Source organism: Silurus aristotelis (assembly GCF_946808225.1).
Source record: "Silurus aristotelis genome assembly, chromosome: 3".
NCBI classification, from domain to species: Eukaryota; Metazoa; Chordata; class Actinopteri; order Siluriformes; family Siluridae; genus Silurus; species Silurus aristotelis.
The window spans coordinates 10,809,104-10,833,624 of NC_139576.1; the positions used below are offsets into that span (position 1 = coordinate 10,809,104).

Consider the following 24,521-nt stretch of genomic DNA (forward strand, 5'->3'; position numbering starts at 1 on the left):
TCTGCTTTAAATACATAAAATATCATGATTTTCCTTTGTGGGTGTGACTACAAATGGAGAAATGAGGAACATAATGTGGACCAATGAATTGTCAGTTCTAATGAAGTCCAGAAAAACTTTGTGCATGTGATGAGGTGCATGTACAGAACATGCAAAAGACAAAAGCTTTTTTGAAACTTCCCTCGTAGTGTTTTTTGTGGAACTCTAGGAACCTCTTATGAAATCTTAGAGGAGTCTTATGAAATCTTAGAGTTTCACTTCTGCTACTTTTTAAAGTTTGATCCGAATGGTGAGGAACTGTGTCTTCTTTCTTGCTTATGTTTGGCTTTCACTTTAGGGTAACAGGTTGAATTAGCATGAATTCAGCAATAAATAAAATATCTAAGAGTTGTAAAAGTGAGCAGTTGTTATGCAACATACATAACAAAATATGTAAAAGTCTGAATGTACAATACTATGCATAATATATATAAAAAAATAAACATTAAACAATACAGTTCAATACATCCTGCTTGTACATTCATTAATCACTGAACATATGCTATCATTAACAAAAAAAAAATCCCACCAGAGACTGCATAGCTAGTCACACGTGGGGTTTGTCTATGCGTGTGGTGCAGCAGGTGGTGCGGCTACAGCTGTTGAGTGTGAGTGATGGCCAGAATGTGAGTTATTTTGAGAGACAGTCCCTGCTTTATGTAAATGTTACTTCTTTCTATGCTTAATTTATGACGGGAGATCTGAGTTCCTGCACATCACTTTGCCCAAACATCACTGCACATGACCTAGACACACTATATTTTACACATGCAAAGACTTGATCAGACATGTGTGGCTAATAAGGTCCAGTAAAACTTTGTGCATGTGATGAGGTGCATGTACAGAAGATGCAAAAGACAAAAGCTTTTGTGAACCTATTCACATAGTGTTTTTGTGGAACTCTAAAAAGCACTCAAGAAATCTTCTTAGAAGTGTTTTTCAGAAGTTCTACTTCTGCTACTTTTCAATGTTTGACCCAAATTGTGAGGAATTGTGTCTTCTTTCTTGCTTATGTTTGGTTTTCACTTTAGGGTTAGGGTTAGAATTGAATTCTGCATGCATTAAGCATGAATTCAGCAATAAATTACATATCTAAGAGTTGTAAAAGGGAGCAGATGTTATGCAACATACATGAGAAAATATGTGAAAGTCTGAATGTACTATACTAGTCATGATATATAAAACAATAAACATTAAACTATCGACAAGTCAACACATCCTGCTTGTACATTCATTAATCCCTGAGCATATGCTATCATTAAAAAAAAAAAAAAAACACCTGACTGCATTGCTTGTCACACGTGTGGTTTGTCTATGTGGTGAAGTGCGGCTGCAGCTCAAGTGTGTGTGTGTGTGTGTGTGATGTATTGTGATTTATTTTAAAGGACAGTCCCTGCTTTATGTAAATGTTGCTGCTTTCCATGCCTAATTTATGACATTAGAAGCATCTGTGAGCCTGGAATATATGCCGATATTGCTTTGCACATGACCTAGACACATTTTATTTTACTCATGCAAAGACTTGATCAATCCTAAAGACATAGGTGGCTTACATTTTAAACATGTAGCCCATAATTTAAGGCAACCATTGATACATTTATTCAATTAAGTAATATGATCGTGTAGCTGATTTAAAGACTTTTCTATTTCGATGCCAAAACTGCTAAACTTTTATTACCAAGATGTTATCATCTGGCACATCATATTAAGCTAAACTACTCAATTGTATTAAGTATATTAGTTTGCATTAGTCACTTTCCATTCACTTCTACTGTATAGTTTATAGGTTTTTTATATACTCTACCTAATGATACACCTATCTAGCTCTCATGACATATGCTGGGTATTGTCAGGGGTCCTGCTGCCACGCCTCCCTCCAAGGCTCTCTCTCAGCCTCTCCTGTCGCTGATCGCCGACACCTGTTCCACATTACCTGTCCCCTTTATAAGTTCTTGTTCCGACCTCATTCACTGTGGGATCTAATTTGTCATGTCTAGTGATCCACCAGATTCCAGACCACCAGCATTCCCCGCTGGTTCATGCTCCTTGTTCCCAGAAAGCACATATTTACCTTTCAATCTGCTTTGAAAATTTGTCCCATCACACTGGCAGGCCAGACTTTCCCTCACAATCTTCAACCTCATATCTTATCTTTAGCTTATTTTTTTTTATCACCCAATTCATTTTAGTTTTGCTGTTTAATATTTAGCTGCATAATAACATTGCAGTTTGTTTTGTATCTCTTTCTAAGCTTTGTGCATTGTGTTTATATACTCTTTCCTTTTTTTACTACTCCTATATCACACATGTCCAATGCTTTTGTCCAATATTTATGTGAAATCTATTGTGTTTCTAGGTAAAGGAAATTAGTCTGTCCAGTGTTTGTGAACATGATAATAGGCTACTATGTGCTCCTATGTTCTAAATATAAACACAAAGTTAACATTTTGTTTTCATTCCTTCCTCGATGTTCAACCTAAGCTGTGATCTATTGTCTAAACATATAGTTGCTCTTCTTCAATTTAATACAATTGTTATATTTCGATTGTTGTTTCACATGCTCCTGATTTACCAGAATGTCAGATAATTGCAGCATCCTGACAAGTGTGCCACACACCTAAAGTACCACACTTTCCAACAAAGTAGGTCACATAAAGATAACTTCCTATACTGCAAACACTGAGCTTGCCCACTACATCATATTGTAAACAATATGCAATTACATAGGCACTCTCACCTAGAAAATAATTTAATGTGTTTTCTGGGTGAGAGTGCCTATGTAATTGCATATTGTTTACAATATGATGTAGTGGGCAAGCTCAGTGTGAGTGTGGGTGAATGAGGGGTTTATGTAGGGACTGGTGATTAGCGGGTGAATGAGCTTCAGGTGTGCCCAATGAAGCCGAGAAATCAGAAGCACGCTGAGGCAATGACAGCCGCCGAAGGGGTCGTGGCAGGTGGATTTCTGTCAGTAAGATGAGTACAGGTGATCAAGATTTAGATAACAGATTACAATTGCATGATCAGTATGATACAAATACACATGATTTCCAGCTCCCAGGGCAAACACTTTTCTGTTCGGGTACTTGAGAGTCAGGCTTAGGGCCATTTTTAACCAAGATCTAAAATGTGTAATGCAAATAACCAATGCATTTGTTAAAGGCAGCTTTAACTCAGAACAATCAAAACATTTATTTCCTTACAAGCTAGAAAGAAAGATACTGAGATCAGCCAATCATCTACGAATAGCACAATATTCTGTGTCTCAGGTGTGTTTTTGTATAAAACAAGAAATCATATTAGCCCAGTTTTAGTCACCGTTTATTAACTCTGTTAAATCAAAGCATTGAGTAGACAATTCTGTTTGCTAGTTTTTAATGCTTTAAATTGACTAGAGCATGTTCACGTTGATGATGTAGTTTATATATCTACTGATTCTGATATATGATTTGTATACATAGTGCTTCTAGTTTTTAAAAGCCACCACACTGCTTATGCTTATTTTATCTGTCTGAAGAACAATCTGCACAGACACACACGAGCATACACACACGTACATGCAATAACGGACAGCATGAGTATGTGAGTGTGGGGTTTATATAGGTGGTGTGATGGGCGACTCAGATGAGCCTCAGGTGCGGAATTAGTCCCAGGTGATCGGGATGAGCCCGATTGCAATGAGCCTTGAGCCACGCACGAGAGCAGGAGCGAGGTGCGTCGGGGAATCCCGGGGTATGACAGGGGCGTGGCAGGGGGAATTCTGACACCACCAATCCCCCCCCACCCCCGAAGGGGCGGCACCGGACGCCCCCAACCCACAGAACTCCCGGAGGGCCCTCCTGATCGTCCAGGGCCTGAAGGGACCCGGCTGGAACCGCCCTGGAGCCGGGGAAAGTTGGAAAGGACCCGAGGCGGAGGGACCAACCCTGTGGAGAGCCGGAAGGGGACCACAGCACAGACCAACGCGGCGGCCAGGAACGGAGTGCAGCCCTTGGCGTCGACCGGAAGCGGGGAGACGTCACCCACGGAGGCCAGGAACCCAACAGAGCCCACTACGGAGGTCAGGAGCAGGACGACGCCCTCAGTGGAGACCGGAGGCGGAGAGACCTCCTCAACGGAGGCCGGAGGCGGAGCGACACTCTCAGCAGAGGCCTTCAGCAGAGTGATGCCTTCCCGAGCTGCCTGGCGGGCCTCCAAGGCGGAGCAACCTCCACGGCGGGGAACCGGAACTGGACGGTGCCTGGCGGTCCCCGGCAAAGTCAGGAGGCCGAGCGACGCCCTGGGAGGACTCCTGGAGTGCCTTGTCTTCCTCGGAGGAGTCAGGAGGCCTGACGTCGCCATCAGAGGTACCTGGAGGACCGTTGTCGCCTTCTGTGAATCTGTGGGGCGAGACGCCACCGTGGGACGAGCTCGGGAGCGAGACGTCGCCGTGGGAGGAGTTTGGGAGCGAGACGTCGCCGTGGGAGGAGCTCGGGAGCGGGACGCCGTACAACATTACATAACATTTTCATATTCAGCAAAATGTTGAACACCTAAATGCTATATTATGAATATAAAAAAATATTTAAATAGCAGGGACAGAAACACATTCAAATGAAAATGTATATATTAATCTTAGAATTAAACAAATTAAATGATTTACAAAGGACACAGAAAACAACAGTTTGACACAGAAATGATCAGTGGCTGTTTATACACCGACCAGGCATAACATTATAACCGGTGAGTAAATAACACTGATTATCTCTTTATCATTACTCTGTTATTGGGTGGAACATTTGTTCACAAGTCAATTCAAAGTTGTCCAAGGGAGGGACAGTGGTAAACCAGGGGCGTGGTCATGGGCGGCCAAGGCTCATTGATAAATGTGGGGAGTAAAGGCTGGCCCTGTGTGGTCCGATCCAACAGATGAGGTTCTGTAGCTCAAATTGCTGAAGAAGTTAATGCTGATAATGCTCGACAGGTCAGGACTGTTGTGAGATCAAAAGGGGGACAACACAATATTAGGCAGAAAGTCAAAATGTTATATCTGATCGGTGTATTATGACAGGCATAATTTTATACAAACTAACAGTTGGCAAATGATGCAAATGGCAAGGCACATATTAAATTATACATAGTGCCATCTTCACATTCATCCTGATAGACAAGACAAAACATGCTGAGGTTGAGAAAAACAGAACATGCAGTGATGATCTGTGTTCACCCCTCCAGGCCAAAGCAAGGAAACTGTTCCAAACAATGAAACTTACACTTACACGGTTACACTGGTCTTTTTTTATTGAGAAAGCAGTATAATCATGTATCAAACACCAAAGAATGTAACAAAAAAAGCTTTTTTTTTTTTGTTGTCATTGAATATTAAATTTGAAACTAGTATTTGGAAAATAATTCTTTTATTCTTTCTAATTAATTTTGAACATTTCAAAATGTATGTAAAAAACCCTCAAAGCTTATTTATTTTAGTTTTCACTAATACAGTAATTCATATTCAAAGACTAAGCAAATTGACTTGTATTGTAAAATAATAAATTTTTTACAATTAAGCAAATTGTACAATGCAAATTGCAAAATTAAAACATTACAATATTTTAGTTAAATGACACACTAATGGCAAATGTCAGAAATGAGAACTGCGTTTGAAAAAAAAAAAAGAAAAGAAATTCTGCAATCTGTTTTAATTTTCTATATTCAATATTCCATATTCTATATGAGTGTATATTCAATTATACATACAGTATTAACACCTTCATATTCACCCTAATAGACAAGAAAAAACATGCTGAGAGCAAGGAAACAGAAAATGCAGGAATGGAGGTGTGTACAAGGATCTATGCAAGGAAACTGTTCCATCCAGGAAACTTTCACGGGTCTTTTTTACTGTGAAAAACATCAGTGAATACACCTTTTGCCACACCTTCTCTTTCAGTGATTGTTCTTTATTTTTCATTATTTTCAACATTGAACATTAATACTAAAGACATCCAAACTATGAAAGATCATGTACAGAATTTTATAGTTAAGAAAAACATGTTAAATAACCAAGAATATGTTTAATATTTTTGATTTTTCAAAGTTGCCACCTTTTGTTTTGATGATGGCTAATGCAGCACACTTTCACTCTCCTTCTTGGACAAATAGCATAACCTACAGGTGTATTTGCTGTCATTGTCCTGTTGGCAAACAAATAAGGGTCCCGCTAAGTGCAAAACAAATGGTTTCACATTAACAACCTAAAGATCCATAAAGTTACTGAGCAACTCAAGAACTTGATTCAAAATGTAACGTCACAGTCTACTAAAGTGGCTCAGGACCACAGGTTGCATGAACAGTTCTGAATTTAAATGCATAAACACTGAAGAGCACACCTCAACAATGATGGAACTGTAATGAATTGACATTCAGTGCCACCCAGATAAGGATGGGTTACATTTTGAATCTGGTTTCTTTCTTCCTCATGCTGTTTTTCCTTGCCACAGTCTCTACTGGCTTGCTCATTAGGGATAAACTTACAATTATAAGAAACAAACCTATATGCAGTAAACATATACATTATTTTATACAACTTTATACAAATCTAATGGATTGAATTGGATTGAACTTTTAAACTCTGAGAAGCATTTACATAAATGAGCACGTTCCAGGGCTGCAATTTGAACAAACTTAGCCTCTGTGGCAGAGGTAGCTCATGGTCTGGGACAGTCTTCATGAGAGCTTATTTCTCAAAAAACATTCCAGGTGACTCCCTCATGAATCTGATTAAAAAATGTCATGAGTGTGTCAACCTGTCAAACTAAATCAAAACTAAATGTAGCTACTTTGTACAATCTAAAATACAAAACATATTCTGGTTTTTTTTTTACTTTTTGTTTTCTAAATAATTCCATGTGTTCGTTCGTTCGTTCATAGTTTTGATGTCTTTAGTATTGATGTACAATGTTGAAAATAATAAGGAAAACCACTGTAGTAGGTGTTTGAAGGGAAGGTGTGTCCAAACTTTTGACATGTACTTAAAAGTTTAGATATTTATATATAAATTTCATAGTGTATAAAAATCATCTATGCATTATTTGATCCAGACTTCAGGTCTTTCACCAAGAAAGGTTCCTTCTCCTTAAGGACTTTATAGAATTCAGCTTTCAAAGCTCTTCCTCCTGAGTTGAGAGATTTGTACAATGTTCTCATTTTCTCCTGCGAGGTTGCTGCATTTCTGATTTCACTGTAATTTTCATTGCTGATCATTCCCTTGGTTAGCAAATGGTCTGCTATTTCATTTACTGACAAAACTCTCTGTATGAGCATGTCTCTGTGAATATCTACAAATTTCGCATCTAAAAAAGAGATAAACATTAAACAATTTACACTAGACTTTATTCAACAAAACAATTTGCTTGACTGTTTCAACAGTATTCATCATAAGCACATTAATTTCAATAAATCAAAAGAATTTAAACATTAAGTTTCTTACAAATGCCAGCATTATAAATTAGATTTTATTAAAAAAAAAAAAAAAAAAAAATATATATATATATATATATATATATATATATATATATATATATATATATATATATATATATATATATATATATTTTTTTTTTTTTTTTTTTTTTTTTTTATATATGCAATATTTAAGAAGTTCAGAAAAATATTTGTACACTTCAAAAATATCTGATAGATAATGTAATTCCAAGTTGATGGAAGGTGCTGTTGTGCATGTTCATTAGAAAGTTATGAACAGAACTTCCAGTGAAGAACAAGGGCAGTAATGGAACTGTTAGCACAAAGGATTGTATTTTTTTTTTTAAGTGAATTACGGTATGATACTGGGTACACTGTTTGCAGAATACATACACAAAGACATATATTTGTAGTATTTATTAAATCATTTCCCTTATATTAGGAGGTGTATGGCCACATTTTATTTAGAAGTGGCCTGCACAGCAAGCTACAATCTATACAAGTATTTTATTTAAAAAAATGTTTGTAAAGATGGCTTTCTAACAAACTAGCATTCTCCTTATAATGCTATTTTCAAAAATTATAAATACATTAATGGAGATGCTTTATTTTCTTTTAACTTTTCATTATTAAGAAAAAATTAAGAGGTGCTGGGATGTGACTGCTAAAACTTTTGTGTCCATGCTCTGCATTGGTGGTTTGTAGTTGTATTAGTTGTAGTGTTACAACTAATATTAGTTGTATTAGTTGTATATTTGGCTTTGTGGTGTGCTAACTTTGTGATCTTATTACTATTTTGGTTTGGGTTTTTTTGGTTGTTGGGGTTTTTTTTGGGTGCGTTGATACTCCACCCTTCCCCCAAATGCTCTCATTTAACTCCCATCTAGCTGTGAATGATGGCTAAAAATAAAAGAAATATTCTACCTATGGCATGCCTCAGTAGTATTCATTTATTAGAACACTATGCATGATGCAATCGTGTACAGGAAATAAAAAATAAAAAATTCTTACCATTAGCTATTCGATCTTGGGCTCCTCCTCTCATCTCATCTAAGGTAATAAGGCAGAAATACAGATTCAGTACTACAATTCAAGTCAAGTCAAGTCAAGTTTATTTCTATAGCGCTTTTTACAACAGACATAGTATGATCTTACATATTAGTATAGTAAAGTCAGCTATGTGTATATGAGCATCCCAGACCTTATAAATTAGTAGTGTAGGTGAGTGTGAACTAGAAAGACTTGGATCAAGGTAATATTCTGGGTTTGATACAAGAGGATGAAATTAACACCATTTATTTCTGTCTTAAAAGAATACAACAATTATCCTTTGGCTACCTGTAAGTAAGACCTGACGAGGCTCCCACACTTCTAGGCCAATTTCATCCAAAAGACCTAATGTAAGGTTTTCAACCTCTGTATTAAAGATCACCTCGAATGTTGGATGATAGTTGGGACCATAGTCAGAGCCAAATATCTTAGCCTAAGAAAAAGATAGCTTGATGCACTATTCAATATCTCACGAAATCTTATTTCACCACAAATTAAGATTTATTTTACAGTACCTTCGGCTGGGATGCATGAGGCTCACAGAGTGGTCTGTATTTTTTACCAGGTATTAGTTGACATGTGGAGCTGCATGGAATGTATGTGCTGCTCTCATGCCGTTTCTGCACCTTCATAGTCGAGTGAATAATATTTAAGAACAATATTTCGTGAATTCTAAAATTTTACCTTAATAAAACAACGTATAATTTAATTAAGTTGATTTTATAAAATTACCTCTTCGACTGCCACATTTCCTGGCAGGAGGTAAATGTGCAATTTTTTCCTTCTTTGTATTCCAATCATTTATTTGTAGAAAAGTAGAACTTGGCCACTGATGGGTGTATCCCAGAAGATCTTTTTTAACAGGCCAAAGATGGAGAGACCATGGACTTCAAAGATCACGTGTGTTGGTTATTTTCAGGGGCTGAATGATCTCCACATTCCCCTCACTGAAATGTGCCACTGCCAGATCAATCTGATTTGTACCTAAATATGTAATGCCACAAGGAGGTGAGAACAAACAGTTGAAATCCAGCAGACATCAGCAGCAGCTCCTTACAGGATTTAAAATCTAAAATCTTGTTTCTTGTTGCAGATTCCACAGGTCTCCTGGAGCGGTCTTATAAAGTGTGGTTTTTGACCAATAGTATTTTAGGGATATTAATGGTTATGTTTTGGTTTATTGGCAATAACATAACATTTAATCATAACATGTCAACCCAAAATGATCTTACCATCATATATCTCGCAGTGTGGGAAATGCATATAATGAACTGAATCTTCAGAGCAGTTTATGTTGTACAGGGGTCCGGCAGGCTGGAGTTGGCCTATGCCATGCAGCTGACTGTTATCCCAGGACTCTACTGTGTACAACACTTCCCCTTTCTCTTTCATCTCAAAGACAATTTTGGTCAATTTACAGTGAAACTGGCCAGCATTAGAACATAGAAACCTGCAGAGCAAAAGACACAGAGGACAATGTAAACATAAAACTGGCTTGGAAAACGAATTTTTTGTGAAGGGAAAAACGTTTAATAAGCACCTGTATTCACCACTGTTGGCAGTGTGGTTAATTAATTCAGGAACAAATATATCTGAGGGCTGGTGAGCAGAAGAATACAAAGCAGCTTTTATATTATACATATTTACAAGAATATTGTTGATATGTATTTCAGCTTTTATTTTATATTATAGTCAATTCTGATACTACTGAGTCTAAACACAGAGTCTGTCTTCTTAGTGTCATCACTAACAAGTCTTACATATCTGGTTAGAAGGTACTCTGGTGGTATTGACTGACTGTCTACTTCTTCATATTCCTTAAATTCTATATGGACAGAAAAGCAAAACACAAACGAAAACACAAATATACAACAAGTAATTGTAAGTTTGGGTCTCACTCTGTATTATAATTTTCAAAACATGCCACTAGATGCATTAGCTTCTCTATGTTTTATGTTTTTTCATATTTCAAGGACATGTGGCATCTATGCTATTGTTAGGAGTCAACTGACACTTCAATAGCAGTAGCTCTAGAAGGTCGAAATTGCCAGATCCCCTATGAAAAGAAATAGTCAGGATACAAAGCAGCAACACTGACCATGTTTTATGGGTGGGAATGATAGCTAAATTACTCCCACTGTCAGGCAAAGCAACACTAGCCAATCATGTTATCTTAGCTTTTAGAAGAGGTCATATAGAGTTTTACTTCAAGTCTGTTACATGGTTTTACAATGACATATGAGCAGATTTTTTTTCATAAAGGTAAAAAAAAAATTGAAGTTCATAAAGGTGCTAGACACCCTCTTTTGTCAATAGCTTTCATGCAATAAGGGAGAGCTGAAAAAAATATATAAATAAATAAATAAATAAAATTGTTCAAAGCCCTCACAAACATTTTGCACATCTTTTACAAAGTGTGCCTTTAGGCAGCCAATTTGGACTTAAATGAAATCTTTATAAAAAAAACCAAAAGTTAATAATTTTACATTCTATTATAATTTCCTACTATGTAAATGGGTTTTTGCTATAAATAAAAGAGAGAGAAATGTTTATAAATATCACATTTCTCAAAATTTGCAAGATCATTGTCTTATGAAACATTAATAGTATAAAGAGACATTTTGCACTTAAATGCACCTGAACCAATGAAATGTTTAAAAAAAAATTTCAAAGTATAATAGAATAAATTAAGAACTTTAATTTACCAACCTAAGCATAAAGCTGCATCTGAAATTTTAGTTCCCTTGGTCAACAATGATGCCACTTTAGGGGTAATGGCATCAAAAACCTGAGCAAAAACCTTATTGATGACCTGCTCAAGCTCAAGTGTAGGGACATGGGAACGGAGGAGCCGTGTCAGGTTTTGTCTAAGTTCTCTTAACTCGGGGCTGAAAAGAAAAGAAATCCTTTTTGCACATACAGTATACTGCTTGGGATCTTTGTCATCCTGAAAAATAAAACAATTGCCAATCAGGCACTTTCCAGAAAGAATAGAATGATGTATTAAAACCTGTCTGTATTGTTCAGCATTTATGATTCCACCAATGTGTCAAATATTGCAAAAACCACTGGCAGCCCCTCCACCATGTTTCACTCATTCTTCCATCTTTCTCCAAATCTTCTTCTTATATATTATTGACCCAAATTTTTCAAACTTGGATTTGTCATTCCATAATACACTTTCTCTCTATTCAATCTGATCTTTGTGATCTTTAGCATTTCTTAACCTTTTCACCCTGTCTATATATATATATATATATATATATATATATATATATATATATATATATATATATATATATATATATATATATATATATATATATATATATATATATACACACAGTATATATGTGTATACAGTGTACACACTGTATATATATATATATATATATATATATATATATATATATATATATATATATATATATATATATATATATATATATATATGTGTATACAGTGTACACAATATATATACAGTGTATAACACACAAGTGTATATGTATATATACATATACACTGTGTGTATACACAGTATATATATTGTGTATATACCCACACACATGTCAAGTCAATTCAAGAAGCTTTTATTGTCATTTTAACCATATATAGCTATAGTGTAAAATGTTAAAAAATAGATTCTATAAACAGAGCTCTTACAGTGACTGGATTTTATCAGTCTGTCCTTTCTCGTCCTGTGACTCGTCCTTCCATGTCTGCGGGACTTCTCCTTTGACTGAAGCTTCTGTTGAAAGTGCTGCACAATCTTGGATACTTACCTCCAGATTTTCAGTCCTAATTTCCTCTAAATCTTTCTGCAGGCTATCACAGCAGTTTTTCCACTGTTCATATTCTAAATTGTCCATCTTTGTGTCCACTCCCTTAGAAAAAAGGACAAAATAAGATTTAGAGTAAAATAACATTAAACATAAATGCTGCATTGATGTATTTAAGTTAGAATTACTTGATTCTCTAATATTTCTAAATCATTACTTCAACCTTGACACAACACAAAATCTATACACCCACCTCTTGCTTTATCATTTTTTTTTAGCTCTATCAGCTTATCCTGGAGGTGCCTCATTGCCTCCATGATCTGCAGGTGCAGACCTTTGTAGTTCTGCTGGTAATCAGAACTGCTTTGTGTGGTTTGACTGATCTTCGCCTTCTTCAACAAGTCCTTGTCAATCACATCATCATCATCATCATCATATTTCAGTGATGCTTTAATGTCTTTACGGTCTACTTTATTAGCATCAGTATCATGGCTAAACATAGCAGGTAAACAAGTTGATAAATCTGGCATATCATCGAAATCTCTTATTCTAACTTTCTTCTCCTTTGAGTTCTCTGGACCCAGGTCCTGGGCTTTCTTCTTCCTGGAATAAAGGTGAAATTAAGGCATTCATGCCCTTAATGCCATGTTATTGCAAAGGAAATTGAGACCAAATTTCTGATTACAGTACCTTTTAGGAGTTCTAGAAGGATGAATATCAAATGAACGATTTGGCACTGTTTGGACAGGACTGAATGTAGAAGAGCTCAGCTGTGAGAGAAAAAACAATTTTGTGAACATAAAGACAGATCATAAACTATTGTAGCCGAATGTGGTAATGGAAAAATATTAATTTACTTGCTTCTATTCGATTATGCCGCAAGCAAAAAGAAAAATATTTCTTTTTTTAGGAATTAATGTGGATTTGCTCCAAAGAGGTTGTGTACAAGGTACTTTTTCCCCTTCGTCATTGGTTGCTGTGCTAGTCATATTTGAGTGCAGGTTGATTTATTCTTTGTAGTGCATGGGTATGAAGAGTAGTACTAATGTGGAGTGTATCCTAAGGTGGTGTAGCTTTTACTTTAAGCTAATTATTTTGATCCATTAGTTTTTTACAGCATATAATTTTGTGTCACAATTTTCTCACATGCCACTTTCTAGAAATACTACTTGTCCTCTTAAATGTTTAACTGTATTTGCAAATTTTCCCACAGTCCAGCGAATTTAGGAATCTTCAAAATGCATATATATATATATATATATTTATATATATATATATATTTATATATATATATATATATATATATATATATATATATATATATATATATATATATATATATATATAGCAACATCATACTTGTTCAAATCTGCAGTCCTAGGTACATTACCACCAAGTTCATTACAAAGTCAAAAACTGAATAACAAGAAATGATTTAATGATAGAAGGAAATCCCTAGGCTTGTCTTATAAAAGAAATACACAGCAATACACACAATTACTTCTATATAAAGTAGGCTGAAATTGTCAATGTTTTAGTTTCAGATAGTTTTGAAATGATGGAATCCCATAGAAAATAAAAAATGCCAAAAGACACTGTTTTTCTTCTACAGATGATTTATGACACAAACCCTGGTGGAATATCTACAAAAAGAATGTTCACAGTAGTGAACAGTGTCTTTATCTCAATCTGGACAGAGGGCATAAAAATACACTGCCCCAATAAAACAGCATGACTTCACCTGCTGTCTGTTCTGCTGCAACTTCTGCTTTTGCTCTCTGTTTCAAAACACATACAAAATATTATACTATTAGATCCAGAAACATTTATGCTTTTGGAAACGTATATGAATTGCTTAAACACACCTTCAACATGCTGTAGAAAACAGGATTCTATAAAACCTGATGTGTGCTAGAAAATATGTTCATTGCAAAAAACTAAATGTATTCCTCACTCCTGTTTGTATGTTTTCTGGAATCTGGCTAGTACTTCATCAGAATCATCAGGCTCTTCTTCAACTTCACAACTCCTGAAAATCAAGGACTTACATGAGTAGAGACACACACACACTCACACACACACACACACACACACACACACACACACACACACACACACACACACACACACACACACTAAAAGAAAAAAGTACAGTACACACATACCTAAATTGAGGATCAGAGTTCATGTGACAGAACCAGTTTTTAGGAAGCATTTCAGGTACAATACCATCTGGAAGTTTTCGCCACTTCATACAATCATCACACTGAACCCAGTTTTGATCTGGTCGTTTCCTTCAAGTTCACGCAATCAAGTGTTAATGTTTATGTAAATATTCCTTTGTGTTAATTATTGTTGCCTTTTACACAGAATATGTGTCAGTGTGCACGCAGTGTTGCTGTTTCTGTAGTAAATGCAAACTAGAAACTTTAGACATTAACAAAATTATATTGAACATTAATATTAATGTATTTAAAATCTGACTGCCATTCTTGCTGGTTTTCAGAATATGTCTAGGATTGCTATTAATATTTGTATTAATAATATTTCTGTATTTGTCTACAAATATGTAAGAAAAAGAGAGAAAGAGAGAGAGAGAGAGAGAGAGAGAGAGAGAGAGAGAGAGAGAGAGAGAGAGAGAGAGAGAGAGAGACATTAAACTTACACAGCATCCTCAAAAGAGTCAGTGCAGTTTGCGTTAACCTTATGTCTGTAATTAACTTCTTTGAAATAGTCCTGAAGCTTGTTACCTACATTAATTATGGTTCTCCTGCACAGATAAACAAAAATCATTAAGTCATTAAAAATGTCAATGTTGTGGGGGGGGTATGTAAGTAAACAATTTTAGCTTAAATAAATGAATACAATATTGACAGATGATGCTTCATAAAAAAAATAGAGTGCAACAGGCAATCCAAAAAGAAAGAAAGAAACTAGTGAAATGCACTAATTGTCAGTGTATGTGTAAGTGTGTAAAGTGACAGTGAATAATGGGATATGTACAGTATATTAGTTGCAATTCTATTAGAGGTGAGAGAGGTGAGTCATTGTACTGGGCAATTGCATAGGGTAGGAATGATTTCCTCAATCGTTCTTTGGGAAGCTGAATCAATCGAAACTTCAGTAAAAGAGATAATAGTCTCTTACTGTATACTGTAGGTGCGCAGTGATGTAGATAAATATTAACTCGTAAAAGTCATGGATGCATCTGGAGTTGATACTCAAACATACCGGTACTCCACAGATTGATCAAAGTCCTGCTTATTGTGAATTGGCGTGAGGTGGTTACACTCCAAAACCCCAATAACTCCCACTCCCATGTTGCCCTGTAACAAAACATAATAAAGGAGGTAAAGGAGGACAAATGCTAGGATTTGAACTTGTGGCCAATGTCTTAACCACTCCTGAACATCACAAATAAAATATCTTTTTTTTAATTATTTATAAAATTGATCCTGAACTAAATCTGATTACACGACCGTGGTGGGTTTTATCAGCAAGAACAATGAGTCAGCAAACAGAGAGGAGGTGCAACAGCTAACAGCCTGGTGTGGAGCCAACAACCTGTCTCTAAACATTGACAAAACTAAAGAGATGGTTGTTGACTTCAGGAGAACACAGAGTGACCACTCTCCACTGATCATCGATGGATCCTCAGTGAAGATCGTCAAGAGCAACACATTTCTTGGTGTTCACTTGGCGGATAACCTCACTTGGTCATTTAACACCAGCTCCATCACTAAAAAAGCCCAGCAGCGTCTCTAATTTCTGAGAAGGCTGAGGAAAGTCCACCCCCCTCCCCCTTCCTGACCATGTTCTACAGCTGCATCACTGCCTGGTTTGGGAACTGCACCGTCTTGGATCGCAAGACCCTACAGAGGATAGTGAGGACAGCTGAGAAGATCATCAGAGTCTCTTTCCCCTCTATCATGGACATTTACACTACACGCTGCATCCGCAAAGCCAACAGCATTGTGGACAACCCCACACACCCCTCACACACAGTCTTCACTCTCCTACCATCAGGGAAGCTGTTCCAAAGCACTCGGGCCGTCATACCAGACTGTGTAACAGTTTCTTTCCTTAAGCCTCAGGCTTCTCAACAAAGAACTGAACTGAACTCTCTCTCACACACACACACACACACACACACACACACACACACACACACACACACACACACACACTGTGTGTGACTGATCTTTACAACCCGGACTCAACACACACTCGTACTCACTTCGCACACCCTTGATTCAGTACCACTCACATAACATCACTTCATTACCATAAACTGTTTACATGCCGTTTTTGCACATCTTCCTGGACTGCTGCTATTTGCTCTTTTGCACAATATTTTGTTTACATTTTTGCTACTGTTCACTTTTCTCGTTATGACAGGTTTACTGGTAGATCTTATGTTGTCTTTTTCACTGTTTGCACCAGGTTTTACACATGCATGGCTAGGACACTCACAGTCCTTAGCCCTGTGTTTTTCTGTTTCTGTGATTGTTGTTTTATGTTGTTTTATGTAGTATAAGGGTTCTGGAGGGACGTTGTTTTATTTCACTGTGTACTGCGTCAGCTATACATGGTTGAAATGACAATAAAAGCATCTTGACTTGACTTGCACATTAGTGTAATTATCTGCTAGCTGCATTTACCTACAAATGGTTTTTATCTTGTGGTATTTGCAAATAATTGGTCAACCAAATCACAGTCCTCAAAATAATCAAGTTGATAATAAGTATACCCAAGGAAGGAGTTGCCAAGGAACCCCCAACACTGGGAACTATTTTAGGCCCATGAATCAGAAATGTTTTATAAGGAAAGGGGCATCTTGTGTCTGGAGAGTTTCTCTAAATCTGCTGCACCACATCTTTTCCATTCTTCTGAAAGTGTATGCATTGTCTCTATAGCATGAAGCAGAGGCTATTACCATTTAGGCTAGTCATCAACCTGTATAATAATCTTTCACATAATATAAAGAGAATTGTACCAAAATATACTGCATCACTACCTGAGTGTCTCATATCTGGTAGAAAGAATGAGCCAGGTTGCCTTAAACTCCATACACCATACTGATGGGGAACTCATCCTGGGTATAGTATGCCCCTTTCATGAGAAAGGATTGGCATCTTCTTTTGATTTCTTGCCAAACATAGCCAGTGTCACTAAAGCCAATAAATCATCATATAGTACCTCTATTTCAGCTGTTCAGATCGCTTTGCTTGCAGCTTCCAGAACATGCATGTTGGCATGTTGTTAACAACAAAAGAACTGTGGGATGTGGGTCATAAAGAGTAACCTATTTTTACTACAGTCATCAAAACTGTGGGTGTTCCTAGTCTCACACTGACTCCGAGATTATAATATGGATTCTTTATAAACTGGGAAGTAATTAAAAGGAAGGAGTTAAGTAGGGTTTTTATTCTTATTCAGGTAATGAACATGTTGCAGTTTGAGAATGTTGCCTTGGATATTACTTGCCTTGGGCATTCTTTGAAACTGTACAAACGAATTTTAAATATGGTCAAGAGATGAGTGGAAGTATCAAAGAAAGTGTTTTGTTTGTTTTAAGGATAGTAAACATTTATTTTTTGTGTTACTTTCTAGTTCTTTGTTTATCCTCTACCTACATTACTACCTACCTACCTACCTACCTACCTACACTGCACTTACAAATACAAAATTTGTTTGCCTTAGTATACTTTACCCCTGAGCAGATCAACGAAGAAATATAAAACAGATTAAATACCAAAAACACTGTATGATGCTCAACTTGCGCTGACAGGCAACACGCTCATAGGCTTTGATTAGGCGGTTTTTGTTGTACATCATCAGTCCATAATGCTCTTTGCTTTTTGTGTTGTAACCAAATGTAATTGATATTGCCTTTGCTCCCTTCTATAACAACAGCTTAAGGATCATGGCATTTTTTGAATCATATAAAAAACATATAACTCTTTCATATGCTTAATTGGCCATTTTTCTGGTGCTCCAATATTTGGCACAAGGATACAAGAGAAGCAGGTTTGTATAAGTCATGGTTAACCTTTGCTAGAGTTTTTGTGATATACAGAGTTTCCACCTTCTGACCTTGGAGAATAATGTGCATTCTTGGCTTCAAGTACAGGATACTACAGTAAGCCTGAAACAGGAGAAAAATTAATGAACAGGCTTGACTGTACATTGTTATTCTTGAATCCTTAAGTTAAGAGTTAATAAACATGTGCTGATTTAAGGATGAGCTGCTGTAAATCTTTAGTTAAATTTTGTTTAGACAACTGTACATTCACATTTATGCTTCACATGTTTTGCAATTTCTTATTGTTCACTACTAATTATATCTGCTATTGATTTCTGATTTATCATTGAACTGTGATGTTGTTTGATCTGCATTGTACTGATGTTAGCAGATGTTTCAGCTCTCTAGTTCTATCTGATCACAGTATGCCCAAAGTTTCCCACTTTGTTTAATTTAGACAGTTGTACCTGCTAGCAATTTTCTTGGTAAATTCTCACCCGCAGTGAATATTCATTCTTAGGCACTGACATGCCACTTCTTTCCTGCCAATTGTTTGGCTCTGTGGTGCTTTTCCACATATCAGTAGGGATCCGGATGTCATAACGATCTTTCATAAAGTCAAGTTCTAATTCTCCTGAAGGAGTGCTGCAGCAGAACAATTTTAGGTGAAAACCAAAGAAGACATAGAATAAATGTTAATAGCTCTCAATAATGATCTGAGCAGTCTAAAAAGAGTTCCGCATTACATTTCAAGTGACGTGACAATCATAACATTGTTGATATTATTGCATAGTACTACATTAACTATATTAAATGTCTTTTCTAGAGCAAAATGTAATTCCAGTATTCTATCACATCTTTAATCTAAACCGAGCTCTCAACTATAGCTACAGAAGGGGAAATAATTATTTGATCCCCTGCTGATTTTGAAAGTTTACCCTCTTATGAAGAAATGAACAGTCAATTTTTATGGTAGGTTTATTTTAACAAAGAGAGAAACAAAATAATATAAAATAATAAATGAAGACTGAAGTCTTTTTTTTTTTTTTTTTTTTTTTTTTTCTTAAACATAACCAGTTATATTAGGAGTTGTTTCTTAAACGGACGGGACTAATTCGGGTGTGTGGGAGTCAGAATTCTTGCTGGTTGGTAGCGGATCAAATACTTATTTCACTCAATAAAATACAAATTATTACCAGAAAAATTCTAAACTCTCCGGACACATTTGTATAGTTTTCTACTTGAATCCCTTTAAGCTCAGATCCCACTGACAGGCCCTGTATATTCAGTACATTCTTCACATTAAATACTACATAATTACTACTCATGGTTTATTTTTGTATATTACAACAAATCAAACTTTCTGCATGTTCACCTGCGAAGGTTCCAGATGATGATTCGGGTTCCACTTGAGCCGGCACACAACCTATCAATGACACTGAACTCAGAAAGCAATTCTTCCTTGGTGTTAAACAAAGAATATTTCAGGATATCATGAAGACTGTCTGCATGCTCTGGTGCAGCACTGAGTAAACAGTAAAATTAAGGAGCAAACGATACAGAGGTACATTTATACTCTCTGGACACATTTAAATAGTTTTCTATTTCTTATTGTTCACTACTAATTATATCTGCTATTGATTTCTGATTTATCATTGAACTGACAGGCCCTGTATATTCAGTACATTCTTCACATTAAATACTACATAATTACTACTCATTGTTTTCTATATAAACTAAATAATCCAAAATAGTTACTGCATATTTTATAATATAAAAAAATGAATAATCTTTAAAAATGTTGCAGTGTAAGTGGTTATGTTGTTTATTATTCCGTATACATTATTTTATTTTATTGTGTGTACTTATATAATGCACCTGTAATAAAAAAATATAGATATATATTATTCATTCATATCCGCCATTAATGTAAAATCAGTACATCCATCTTTCCACATAAAGAATATCAGTTTCTTTGGTTTTGGTGAACATGACCATAGGCACTATGACATTCTGTACTCCTGTTTTCTTGAGGTAAGTTTGTGACAGGAGACACACACACATGGTGTTGGCTTTCCTTGAGAACACAATGGCATCCTTCCCCAAACGCATGGAGCCCGACTTAAATCCATTACCATAACGACCCACTGGAACATGACCTCTTACTGCCTTCTTATCACTGAAGCCAAAACTGAGAGAGAGAGAGAAAGAGAGAGAGAGAGAGAGAGAGAGAGAGAGAGAGAGAGAGAGAGAGAGAGAGAGAGAGAGAGAGCACCTTTTCTGTAAAAAGTAAACCTGTATACTGTTTACACAGTTAGCATCCACTTTGCATTGTTAAAATTAACTGCTGGATGATTTAAAGATTTCTTAAGTATAACACACACTTTATAAATCACTCCAACCTTAACATTTTTAACATCTTGTCATAGTCCATGCCTTTTCCATTATCCATGTAGATGAGGCAGTCCTGGTCTTTGATCACTGTATTATCAATCCAGAAATTTTTTGCACTGACATCTGGGTCATAAGCATTGTCTAAAAAAAAAGAGAAAATAACAGAATAAATCCGAAACAGTATATATCAGTACTCTTGCTGGAGTAGCAACTTACATCCTGATCGCAATGTACAGTGTCTTTAAATTATATGTAAAGATACAGATTCTTAATAATCCTTGTTTTTCTTTCTCTGTCCTTTCTCCTCTCTCTTTCTCTCTCTCTCTCTCTCTCTCTCTCTCTCTCTCTCTCTCCCTCTCGCTCTGTCGAATTAAACATGCTCTTGTGGATGGAGTTTGCTTGAATTGGAGCTGAGAATGGTTCCACATGAACAGCCCAAAGATCCTTGAAGTTGCTGAGCAAATCAAGAACTTGGACTGTAATTAATACAACATTCTGCTACAATGGCTTATAACTGCAGTTTGCATTAATAATTCTGCATTTAAGGACCCATCACTAAATGATGAACTGCAATGAATAGACATTCGTTGCCACCCAGATGAGAATGGGCTGCCTTTTAAGTCTGGTTTCTCTCAAGGTTTCTTCCTATTCTTCATGCCATCTTAGGGAGTTTTAAATGTATACAATATTTTATTCAGAACACAACATAGATGACATATCAAATGTTTAAACTAAGAAAATGTATAATTTTAAGGGGAAAAATAAGTTAATTTTAAATTAGATGGCATCAACAGGTCTCAAAAAAGTTGGGACAAGGCCATGTTTACCACTGTGTGGCATCCCTTCTTCTTTTTATAACAGTCTGCAATCGTCTTGGGACTGAGGAGACACGTCTGGTCTGGCATTGTCATGTTGGAAAATGCAAGGTCTTCCCTGAAAGAGAGGACATCAGGATCGGAGCATATGTTGTTCTAGAACTTGGATATACCTTTCAGCATAAATGGTGCCTTTCCAGATGTGTAAGCTGCCCATGCCACATGCACTCATGCAACCCCATACCTTCAGAGATGCAGGCTTCTGAACTGAGCGCTGATAACAACTTGGGTTGTCCTTAACCTCTTTAGTCCGGATGACATGGTGTCACAGTTTTCCCAAAAGAACTTCAAATTTTGATTTGTCTGACCACAGAACAGTTTTCCACTTTGCCACAGTCCATTTAAAATGAGCCTTGGCCCAGAGAAAATGCCTGCGCTTCTGGATCATGTTTATATATGGCTTCTTTTTGTGGCACGATGGATTGTGTTCACCGACAATGTTTTCTGGAAGTATTCCTGAGCCCATTTTGTGATTTCAATTACAGTAGCATTCCTGTATATGATGCAGTGCCGTCTAAGGGCCCGAAGATCACGGGCATCCAGTATGGTTTTCCGGCCTTAACCCTTACACGTAGAGCTTGTTTCAGATTCTCTGAATCTTTGGATGATATTATGCACTGTAGATGATGATAACTTCAATCTCTTGCAACTTGGTTGCAACTTGGTCCTCCAGCTGTTCCTTATATGTACATTTAACTTTTCCGGCCTCTTATTGCTGCCTGTCCCAACGTTTTTGGAATATGTAGCTCTCATGAAATCCAAAATGAGCCAATATTTGGCATGACATTTCAAAATGTCTCACTTTTCAACATTTGATATGTTATCTATATTCTATCGTGAATGAAATATAAGTTTATGAGATTTGTAAATTATTGCATTTCTTTTTTATTCACAATTTGTACAGTGTCCCAACTTTTTTGGAATCGGAGTTGTAGATAAAGCTAAATTAAATTAAATACTACCAAATTAGGCTAGTTGCCCTAAATTGTGCAGATTTCCTTAGCACCTTAGAATGCAGTTAAAAGTCTCTCAAGAGCCCTAGCTGACCAGGGTGCTTCATGCTAAAGTCCACTATCATCTTTGTTTTGTCTTTTTGACGTTCAGGAGGAGGTTGTTCTCTTGGCAACAGTTCTCCAGGTTTTTAAACTATTCATCTCATTATTATCAGTGATCAGACCCACCCGATTATCTTAACATCATAACTGTGTATTTAGCAAACTTGACAATGATGGTAGAGATGGAAGTCATAAAGCCACACAGTCATAAAGGGGACTAAGGACACAACCTTGGAGTTCTGAGGGTAAAGGATGGTCTGCCTGCCTACAACTTGTGGTGTTCCTGTCAGAAAGGTTGGTGTTGATTTTGAAAGGAATTCTAGTACTTTAATCAACAAACAGCATTTTTCACATAATCTCACTTCCTGGTGTGCTATGTGTAGATGTGTGACTTATATGAAAATACTGCCTATAGTTCAGAATGTAAAAGATTTAAACTGTTAAAAAAATATGGTCCAATAATCATTTGGAAGAAGGAAAGAAGAAAAGAATAATTAGGTGAATTTAACTCACCAATCAATTCTGCTATAGCACTGAAGGGCCAGGTGTGGCTAGTGGAGTTTGTGTGTAGATATTTTGGACAAACCTTCAGGATGAAGTCAATATGATAGCCAAAAATAAGTCTTTTATAAAAGATGAATAAATGTTACATTAGCTGCTGACAACATCTCACGCACCCCCATTTTGTGGTAGAGCTGATAAAAGGGGGTAGGATGCAAGTGCTATTTATGATCATAAAAATCTGACTTTTCTAGGATTCTGAATAATTTCTAAACATTATTCTAAAACAATCATCATAGGAACAGTTGGTAAAAACAGCCCTAGCTCAGAACAATTAAACCATTTCTTTCCTTGCATGAACTAGAAAGATCATTCGATCATCTGCAACTAGACCAATAGTCTGTTTCTCAGCTTTGTTCAGGTACATAGAAGAGGAATTATCATTATTATTTATAATAATAATTATTATTATTATTATTATTATTATTGTAATAATTCATGATTTTATTATTATCCCAGTTTTAGCTTTCTTTCATTACCTCACATAACTACTTTCCAAATATGTTTATAGAAACTTTAAACCCTAACCCTTCTGCTTCTAGATCACCGCACCACACAGCTACTGTTCATACAGTTAATAAAAGTGAAAGTTTTTCTTACAAATGCAAGAAAAATGTTATGAGAACTTTAACATCACAATGCAGTTGTTCAATACAATTGTAAAAAAAATGTACTTCATAAGATGAACTCATTTCTAGTAAAGACTAATATGATTTCCTTAAATAAATTTTGAAGGCAGTGAATTTGCAATCCTTAGCCATAAAAAGTACATGTGACTATACTTTTATATAAATTATTATCTACATTTAATGCTACAGTATACACAGAGAAAGCTGGTTATAGTCTATCTTAGTTATTCCACATCGGTACTTACTAAGCTTAAAGGTATTGCTCTATTTGTTTCTGTTGCTGCCATCGTTGTTTAATTCTTTCAGAAAGTGTTACTGTTCCAAGGAGATGTAATGAAGAACAGAGGAGTTTTCTGCTGCTTTGAAATACAGAAAAACACATCGACTTTTATACTGATTTTGAGGAAACTCCACCCCTTGTTCTACCCCACAGCGAGTGGATATACGTATCTTAAATATAAATTCAGTGATTGGTTAGTTTTTTTTTTTTGCTGTTTTAACAATTTGCATACAGAGTTAGTTGCCAGTTTGTGTAGATTTCTGTACAGTAGATGGCAGCCTTCAAACAGATGTATGCCTACCTTGTATTTCATTTCTTATTGTGCTCCTCAATCCATTCCTGAACCATTTTTGTTTTGTGACAGAGTGCATTA

At 36.1% G+C, this 24,521-nt stretch overlaps 1 protein-coding gene across 1 annotated transcript; it reads right to left on the reverse strand.

Annotated features, from left to right (window-relative positions):
- Positions 1 to 6,940: 6,940 nt before the first annotated feature.
- On the reverse strand, positions 6,941 to 24,231 carry LOC310723583 (MORC family CW-type zinc finger protein 3-like). Its single transcript, XM_083536846.1, has 25 exons — positions 24,114 to 24,231; positions 23,192 to 23,264; positions 20,757 to 20,889; positions 20,297 to 20,545; positions 19,730 to 19,894; positions 18,852 to 18,999; positions 18,349 to 18,477; positions 18,108 to 18,233; positions 15,561 to 15,655; positions 14,995 to 15,099; positions 14,495 to 14,623; positions 14,284 to 14,358; positions 14,071 to 14,107; positions 13,020 to 13,099; positions 12,583 to 12,932; positions 12,214 to 12,434; positions 11,260 to 11,438; positions 10,311 to 10,375; positions 10,091 to 10,149; positions 9,783 to 10,000; positions 9,283 to 9,534; positions 9,066 to 9,176; positions 8,839 to 8,983; positions 8,512 to 8,550; positions 6,941 to 7,370 (listed from the first exon to the last, which is right to left on the reverse strand). The coding sequence occupies exons 1-16, from the start codon at positions 24,153 to 24,155 to the stop codon at positions 12,400 to 12,402; spliced, it is 1,971 nt and encodes a 656-aa protein (XP_083392972.1). The 5' UTR covers positions 24,156 to 24,231; the 3' UTR covers positions 6,941 to 7,370; positions 8,512 to 8,550; positions 8,839 to 8,983; positions 9,066 to 9,176; positions 9,283 to 9,534; positions 9,783 to 10,000; positions 10,091 to 10,149; positions 10,311 to 10,375; positions 11,260 to 11,438; positions 12,214 to 12,399.
- Between the last annotated feature and the right edge of the window lie 290 nt (positions 24,232 to 24,521).

Bases quoted from the DNA above. Each gene is read 5' to 3' on its own strand.
- LOC310723583 (XM_083536846.1), bottom strand. From the start codon at position 24,155: ATGGCAGCAACAGAAACAAATAGAGCAATACCTTTAAGCTTA. The intron at 15,100-15,560 runs GTATGTTTGAGT...TTATCTGTGCAG, and splicing joins GATCAATCTGTGGAGTACCG to GAGAACCATAATTAATGTAG. The intron at 12,435-12,582 runs GTGGGTGTATAG...CTTTTTTCTAAG, and splicing joins AAAAAATGATAAAGCAAGAG to GGAGTGGACACAAAGATGGA.